Genomic DNA, 9,099 nt, shown 5'->3' with positions numbered 1-9,099 from the left:
TGGGAAAGTAGCATACTGTTTGGCCTTGTCGACCGGCTGTGCCTTGCACCCGGTGTTCCATGTCGTGGTGTTGAAGTAGTTCAATGGGTAGCCTCCAGTGGAGCCAGTCACGGTGTCGGACCTCCCACCATCGCTGCAACTGCGTCCAGTCGCCATCCTCTATCATCGTTCTATGGCTTCTGATGAGGGTGTGTGAACTCAAGTCTTGGTGGATTGGGAAGGGGCTTCCAGGGATGAGACCACATGGGAAGACTTGAAGGAGTTGACGAAGTTGTTCCCTGAGGTCAACCTTGAGGACAAGGTTGTGTTGGAGGGTGGGCTAGTTGATAGCTCAACAATAAGCAGCCCAGTGGTTGATCAAGCTACAATAGAGAAAATTAAGCCAGCTCATGAAATTGGATCAGTGCAAACAGTAAAGGCCAAACCAATGAGAACCAGAAAAATTTCATCTTAAATGAAGGACTTTGTTAGTAAGTGAAGAGTGCGAAATAGGGGATTAATTCTCAAGGCTGAGCTGGAGAATTAGTTAGAAGGATTTTATAGAGGGGGAGGAATCAATTCTGTTACGTAAGGAATATATTGTGAGATTGTTCTCGAGGAGTTTATCTCTAACTCAAAAAGGAAATTACCTTTCACGCTTTCTATTCCATCTATTTCCTTTTAGTAATAATAAACTATTCAATTCTTCTTCTTCTACAATCTTACTCATTACATTCTATACTATCCTGCATTAGTCATTATGTTGTTCCATCATATAACAATTGTAATTCTATTTTTATGTTAGCGTGGTGAGCTTGCTTATTATGTTTATACATAAGGGAGAAAATGTTAATTGTATGGTTATTATATAATTCAAAGATTGTCTACCTTTTCTTAATACGTTTATTCTCTCTTGAAATTCTGTTGTTATAATTCTGTGTTATCACTGAGCTTCTTCTTCAACTCGAAATGGGGATCAGATCTAAATCTGATATCACTAAACCAAAAATTTTGAATGCTAAAATTTGAGAATGCTAACATTATAGACTAACCTTGATTAGTAAATTTTGTAAGACTAATTTATTATCCGCTTAGCGTTGAACCTATGGGCCACACACTAACGAGTGTTTTAATCTTTACTAAAGAATTATTTAATTATTATTTTGATTTAATCAAATAAATAATTATATTAATTCAACTAGAATATTATTATATTTTTTGCTAGCACTAAGAATATAATAATAATATAATAATTAAGAATATTAAGTGAGAATAAAGAATAATTAGTTATTCTATTTTTAAATTTGAATTTTAAATAAGATTCTAATCAATTTTGTTTTAAATTGAATTGTGATATGATATGATTCATAAGATTTTAATTTTAAATAAGAGAAGATAATATTCATATTTGAAATAAGATTCAAATTTAAAATCGATAACAAATCTCATACTATATATATGTATGATAAGAGTAAATGAAAATACACGTAAGAATTTTATTCCTTTACTTTTACATACATAAATATATGTAAGCATAATTTTATGGTGTGCAAAGAGATTTCTCAATTTAGATTAGATATTCATTAGTCAAAAAGTTGACAACAAAAGTTAGTCCCGGTATATCTCTACACATAAAGTTTTCGTACAATCTGCATAACCGCATGGATAAGCTCACACTAACCCGTCAATTTGAGATCCAATTCGGGATTTTCCTTGGGAGGTATCGGGAGAAGGGGTGCCCCTCACAAAGGGGTCGTAGTGACCAGGCCCGGACGACTGTTTACCAAAAACACAGGTCTCCGGGTCCTATTGTTAAGAATAGAGAATTACTACTCTCATTTATAGCATTTAACCAACCGGGCAAAAGAATAGAATGCTTGGCTAATAAATAACTCACTTCTTGGTCTTCGACTCCCTCAGTCACTACGAACACCCCGATCAATAAAGTTTTTACTAAAGCATACTAAGGTATTTATATTTTGGTGATTGCTATGGTGCCTACAAATGTTTGCCTAACTTTTTAAAAGAGTTAAAAATTAATATTTAATTTTAAAAGTATAAAAATAAATAATTATTAAATATTCAAAACTTACTATAATAAGTAAAATAGGCAAAAGTTAGGCACCGTACTATAGACACCATAGAATTTACCTTATATTTTATCTATGTTACTAGAATAAACTTTAAGCACAAAATATATCTTTAGACATTTTTTTACTTCTGCTACGTGTTATGAACACAGTACACATTAGATTAGACAAATTATAAGTTCTCTATAGCTACTTTGATGATTGGAATTAAGCTCAACCTATTTTTTTGATATCTAACAAATATGTATAACTCTGGTGGAGCTGTTGAAGCGGTTGATTCTTCTGATTCTGAAATACACATAAGAGGTATAGTAAGTGATTTGAAGCAGTTGATTTTTCTTTACCCTAATCCTAGAATTAAAAAAAAGTGAGAACTCTCTCAATATTTTTTTTGGGTATTAGAACTCTTATTAAGAAATTGAGTTTGAGAGTGACCCAAATATCTAATCTACCAATTAAAAATTGCATAAAAAAAGAATAAGGGGAGAGAGTTGGGCTTTGAGGCCCAATATTCAATTTTCTTTACCCAAAAAAGGTGCAAAAGAATACGTATGGTAGTGGTATGGTATTTTAGGAGAAAGAAGCAAAGATTATCTGGCGCTGACCAAAAAAAAAAAAAAAAAAAAAAAAACAGGAAGGATTAGAGAAGAAAACGTTTGTTTGCTTCGCTGGAAAATTCTATTTATATTATTTATTATTATATTACTATTAATTATAATTATAATTATGCCTTATAAAAAGTAAAAACCCTTATTTTGACTTTCTCTCTTTCTGTTAGGTTTTTATTTCTAATTCTAATTCTAATTTTCGTTATTTTTTCGCTTTCCCCCTTTTCCATTCTTCTTCATCATCGCTATCTCTCTCACAACACTGATTATTCTCATATTGAGATTCGCAAAGATCTAAACTTCACAGCGTTTTCGCGCGACGCATAATGTCTTACGCATATCTCTTCAAGTACATCATCATCGGTGATACCGGTAATTTCAATTATTTCCCCTGATTTTTATGATCTAGGTTTTATGAATCTTATGATCAATTGATTACAATAATTGTTCAATTTTCTTAACTAACCCATGGGGTTCAGCTTTTCAATTGTTGAGAATTCTAGAAATTTTGATGCTTGATTCTCTTGTACACGTGGCGCTTTCCTAGCTTCCGTTTGGGATCTTTTTTTTTAAGCTTATAGTTTCTCTGTGTTTTTATGATCTTATTTGATGCATAAAATTAATATCGTAGCTGAATTGATTTGATGCTGATCCCATTTGGTTCCCAACTTTTCCCTCAATACCATTGACATCCAAAATATGAACTGCTAATGCTTTTGCAGTTGTTCACAGCTTCTAATGATTAATCAACATTTCATACTGTAATTATAGTAGTCACTTCATTAAAATTGTATAATATGGAGCTTTTTGTTAAAACAAAAAAAAAAAATTGTAAAGCTGAGAGATTGTAATGGGCACTTCAGTATTACTTGTAATCCTAATTGCTAGAAACAATTAATATGAATCGAGGCACCATTGACAAAGCTAATTGAAGTTGTAGTCTATTTATTTTCATTTCATATATATATTGTGTTCAAAGTGTACATGTAATATTATGAGCAGTAGTTTATTTATGGAGAGAAGTTATTTATGTAGCCTTCCTGTTTTATTATTATAGGAGTTGGGAAGTCATGTCTTCTACTTCAATTCACTGACAAGCGCTTTCAACCCGTCCATGACTTGACTATTGGTGTTGAATTCGGGGCCAGGATGATCACAATTGATAACAAGCCGATCAAGTTGCAAATATGGGATACGGTTTGTTTGCCTTTTCACAGACTTTCTGATAAATCCAGCTAGTTAAAATCTACGATAATGTGAAACGTTTGTTTTTAATTTGTTGCGTTTGGTTACCATGGCCTGTTATATTTTGGGATTTTGGTGCATTTTCACTTTCACTCTTTAGCTAGTTGTCAAGCACAGTGTAGTGTGTCCTAATGGATAGATCCATTTGTTAAAAACCACATAATTGGAGATGATAGGCTTTGTATTTGTGATTCTTCCAAACTAATTACTATAGACATAAGAATATATTTTTGGCTCTGGACAGGTTGTGCAGGTTTTAATATATGCCATATTGCTCGAGTTTTATGACTTAGAAATTTGAGATACTGATTTTTCCTTTTAATATTTCAGGCTGGTCAAGAATCCTTCAGATCTATTACAAGGTCTTACTACAGAGGGGCTGCAGGTGCACTACTTGTCTATGATATAACCAGGTATGCTCGTATTTGAACTTCTTTAATCTATGCATGAGATCCTAAAATCAATTAATCAAACAGTTATTGTTTACGTATAATAAAATTAACTTATTCTGAGAACTGTCTTATTCGCAAATGTTTATATGACATTGTATGAATTGTGTATCCTGTCACGCCAAGTAAGATTTGTAAATCACTTGACTTATAACGAGTTCAGGTGTGCATAAGTTTGTCGTTTTCTGAGAGGTATGTGTTGTAAATGTTAAATTGAAGTAAGCCAATGTCAATGATGCTGGTTGCTGACCTGTTTCTACTAACAGGAGGGAGACATTTAATCACTTGGCTAGCTGGTTGGAAGATGCAAGGCAGCATGCAAATGCAAATATGACAATTATGCTAATCGGCAACAAGTGTGATCTTGCACACAGACGGGCTGTAAGCACAGAGGAAGGTGAGCAGTTTGCAAAGGAGCATGGGTTGATATTCATGGAGGCCTCAGCAAAAACTGCTCAGAATGTTGAAGAGGTTGTTTCATCATATCATCTAACATCATACTCTCTCTCTCTCTCTCTCTCTCTCTCTCTCTCTCAAAGGCTGATTTCCAAAACGTGCAGGATCTTATGTTGAATATATTTATTTATGTAGATGAAGGTTTTAATTTAACTTATCCATTGTAGGCATTCATAAAAACGGCTGCAACCATTTACAAGAAGATTCAGGATGGAGTTTTCGATGTTTCGAATGAGGTTTGTTTCATTTTAGTTCTGTCACATACTTTACCACTTGTCTTATCCCCTTTATGGAAATTTCATATTATATTAGATTATTATAGACTAGAGGGCTTGTTCTTCAATTGCAACAATGGTTCCAATGTGAAAAACACATGGGACAAAAACAAAAATTGATTCAAGGATAAACAGTTTCAACACTGATAAAATTTACATGGTGTTGCAGTCATACGGAATAAAAGTTGGATATGGTGGAATTCCTGGACCATCTGGCAACAGGGATGGCCCTTCGGCTGCAGGTGGAGCCTGCTGCAGTTGAAGTGAAGGACATGCATCTTATTTGCTTCAATGTAGTCCTTTATGTATTCACACTTTCCTTCTACTTTGACTTTGGATATGAAAGATATATATGTTTCTCCATCCGTTGATAAAGTTAGTTAATTGTATAATGTTTTCTTTCTAATCTTGATTTGTTTCTTGAACGTAAACCGATTATTTGTCTCTGTATTTATTTTTGTGTATAATTGATTTATATGTTGCTTCATTCTTAATCAGTTTACATAGATTTGCTCTCTGTTGAAATATTCTCACAGTTTTGTTGCATTGAGGTTATGTTTCGAATATTTTAAGCGGTTCTTATTCCATTCAACTCCATCCAGATTGGAGTGGAAGAAAAACTAGTGATATCTGCAATGGAAGAAAGATAAAGGTAGTGGATGGAATGGAATAGTATGGATTATATTCAAAGTTATTCAATTCTTTCTTGTTTTGAAGTATCTTATCAATGTGAGTATATTTTACTCCGTTGCATAACTTTCAACAATGCTTTTGAATATTCCATGCTGAAACCACTCGGTTGTGGTTCTGTTAACTTGGTGATAGATAGAATCTAAGAGTCTCTTGAGCTTTCAAAACAAAATTCTTACTGTTCAAAACAATATATTTAGTTATTTACAATAAAAGTAGGAACGTTTTTAAAACTAAATTTTTCAACTAGGTCGTCGCGTACTTCTTTTTCTTCTTATTTTGTGTTCTTTTTTCAGTTATTGTCGTCGTTGTTGCCAGTTGCCACCACTGCTGTTGTTGCTACCGCCACCGTTGTCTTCTTCATTTTGTTGTCGTTTAATTTCTTTTTTTTCCTTCATCCTTCTTTATTATTATTATTATTATCGTTTTTATTGTCTTTATCTTCTTCTTTTGTATATATTCAGAAAACTAAAGCACATAAATATAGAAATTTTAGTATACAAAAAATTTGCTACACAACACATAAATTTTTATGGACAGCACAAATTATAGTGCCCTCAGAAATTTTTGAGGAACCATATGCCTAAAATATTAACATCTAACTAACAAAATATGCACAACACATAAATGTTGGTACATAGCACGGGAATTTTGGTATATAGCACAAAAATTTTGGAAAATCACATACTTGGAGCATTGACTCACCTAACTAACAAATTATGTAAAAAAAATTTCTGTTATGTACAATATTTATCTGCTATGTGCAATATTTATCTGTTATGTGCAAAAATTTATGCTATATACAAAAAATTGTACTATATCAATAATTTTCTATGCTTTATCAATAATTTCTGTACTGCAGAAGAGCAAAAAAGAAAAATAATGACATATGCATACATTTTTTTTTGCTAAACTTATGCCAACAGGATTAAATTTAGTTATAAAAACGCTTGTATATATAGCATCTACGATATATTTAAGCCTCACAATCCTGAAGTAATAATTTACATTATTTCCGTTAGAGAATAGAAGATACTATATTTCCAACTCTATCTTATAATAATATAATTTCAAAGATAATAATTTGGGCTTGCCGAACACCCTATAAAGGATTCAGCTCTCAACAATTTGTTTCTACAGCAAAACTTTGTCCCTTCCAAAACAACTTAGAAGATAAATTGAACTGTGCCTACGTTGCATGATGATGATGATTGATGTGAGTAAAAGTAGCATGCCATTCATGTGTTTGTCAACTTATGCAGCTTCTATTTGGTTTTTCTTTCTACTTTGGAAATCATTTGGCAATTGAAATCAAAATCTACGTAATAGAGAGATTTGAGTGGCTTGTTGAATCTTACAGCTGGACACTTGAATTAGATGACAAGGAATAAATGCTCCCAACAACAATTTAAGCCGCAGTTACACTCTTCGCCAATTAGATTAATACATTTACCAGACATATTTAAATTGATTTTTTTTCTTCTTGGTAGAAATAAATTTGGTGTTTTGTGGTTATTATCTTAAGGATTATTTCTTATATAGGTTAATGGTCAAATTGGTCCCTGAAAGATTGCACGATCGTCATTTTTATCTCCGAAAGAAATTTTTAATCAAATTAGTACACATGGACCGTTAAGTGACAGGTGTGTTAACAGCTGTGTACTCAGTTAGAAGCTGATAAGATATATTCACCTTATTATGTTAAAATAGTCCCTATCCCCATTTTATGAACTCTAATCCCCAAATTGAACGGAAACATTAATCCATCTTGAGGAGTGGTGTTGCAGTGGTGCAAAGACATCACCCAAATTTAGAAGCCACAATGCGGAGCGCCGGTGGAGGACGAAGTGGTGGGTTATCACCGCGATCGCTGGGTAGCTTCAGCTCTAGCTCCTCCATGCGAAAAAGGAGGATGAACATGAACAGAACCTGTTTTGTGGGCTAAAAACTGTGATCAAGAAATCTAGAATACCAGAAAATTTAGGAAAGTTGTTTCATACTTATCCAAGATGTCGGGTGAGTTTAAATTGGTATGAACCATAGTTTCTTGAACCCCCTTTCATCATTAATGTGAGATTCAATTTTTCCACTTGACATGTGCAGAAAGGCAGCCACTGTACCTACTTTAGTTGGGTAGATGATAATGAATATGAAGTTTTTGAAGTTGTAAATGGTGGGGAAGAAGCAGAGTTTGAAGTTGAAAGTGATTATGAAGATTGGAAAGTGAAACTAGGTTGGAAAATGGGTAGTTTGGAAGCTAAAGTCAGAGTAGTTAAGATGTTGCTTATTTTCATGTTTGTCCTAGTAATAATGCTTATGTTAGTGGTTGGAGCACTTTATGTCAAATAAGTGGGAAAGTAAAAAACTTGTAAAAGCATTGGTGATGTTGTTATTTTGTTGGATCTTATTAATAGTGTTAGTGAAATGTAATAAATGAAGTTGAACATTTTTGAATGTCCATTAACAATCATGCAACCCGCATATTTTGACATTAGCTTAAATTTTTACACAATTCTAAAAACAAGTAAATAAAAATAAAGACTTAATCACTCATAAGATAAATTAAGTCTAATCATATGTATTAAAATCGAAACATTTGCATATCCATATAAGCATGCTAACATAGTCTTCACAATAATACCAAACATATTAATCAAGTCTTCATAATATCAAGCACAAGTTACCTAATTTTGGGCTATACCCAAATATGAACAAGGTTGTACAAAATACTTCAATATGTCTATAATGCATAAAGATTCTAATCCTTAGCCCTTTACAAAATACATAATTCGGCCCTTAATACACAACATAATTTAAACATCTTTGTCTTTCTTCCTCGGATGTTTGAATCCGGAAGTTGGCACAAAAGTCTTTAAGCTAGCAAGTTTCTTCGCAGTAGCAGAACTGGTACCCTTGATTGTTTCAGCTGAAACTGAAATTGTTGCAATTGCAGCCAGTTGTGGTGAGGCTGGGGTTGTTGCTTTTCCTTTTTTAACATGAAGCTTTGGAGGCCTTGATTACTTTGTCCTGCATTTTATCATCATGAAGGATAAAGTCAATTCACTAATCATATTCTCATTATGGAACATTATAATTTATAATAAAAGATAGATTACAAATAAGGTATCATACTTGGCTGGAAACAGATAAAGGTTGAAATTCTTGTGTAACCGGAACTCCGTCTGATTGGTCAAGGATCATTTCAATTGGTGCATTTGAAGTTGCTGCTGGAGGATTGGTAGGATCTTGAGCAACAGGATCAATCGGGGTTCCCTTGGGTGCATGTTGAGCATTAGCATCAACAAGG

The 9,099-nt window shown here is 33.1% G+C and overlaps 1 protein-coding gene across 1 annotated transcript; it reads left to right on the top strand.

Moving 5' to 3' along the window:
• The first annotated feature begins 2,789 nt into the window (after positions 1-2,789).
• On the top strand, positions 2,790-5,589 carry LOC107638731 (ras-related protein RABB1c). Its single transcript, XM_016342095.3, has 6 exons — positions 2,790-3,049; positions 3,735-3,874; positions 4,253-4,335; positions 4,638-4,842; positions 4,995-5,063; positions 5,272-5,589. Exons 1-6 carry the CDS (start codon positions 3,004-3,006, stop codon positions 5,362-5,364), a joined length of 636 nt encoding a protein of 211 aa, XP_016197581.1. The 5' UTR covers positions 2,790-3,003; the 3' UTR covers positions 5,365-5,589.
• The last annotated feature ends 3,510 nt before the right edge of the window (positions 5,590-9,099 follow it).

The sequence above is a fragment of the Arachis ipaensis genome, chromosome B4 (genome assembly GCF_059453495.1).
Source record: "Arachis ipaensis isolate K30076 ecotype BB chromosome B4, ASM5945349v1, whole genome shotgun sequence".
Classification (NCBI taxonomy): domain Eukaryota; kingdom Viridiplantae; phylum Streptophyta; class Magnoliopsida; order Fabales; family Fabaceae; genus Arachis; species Arachis ipaensis.
This window is presented reverse-complemented; position numbering and strand designations above follow the sequence as displayed.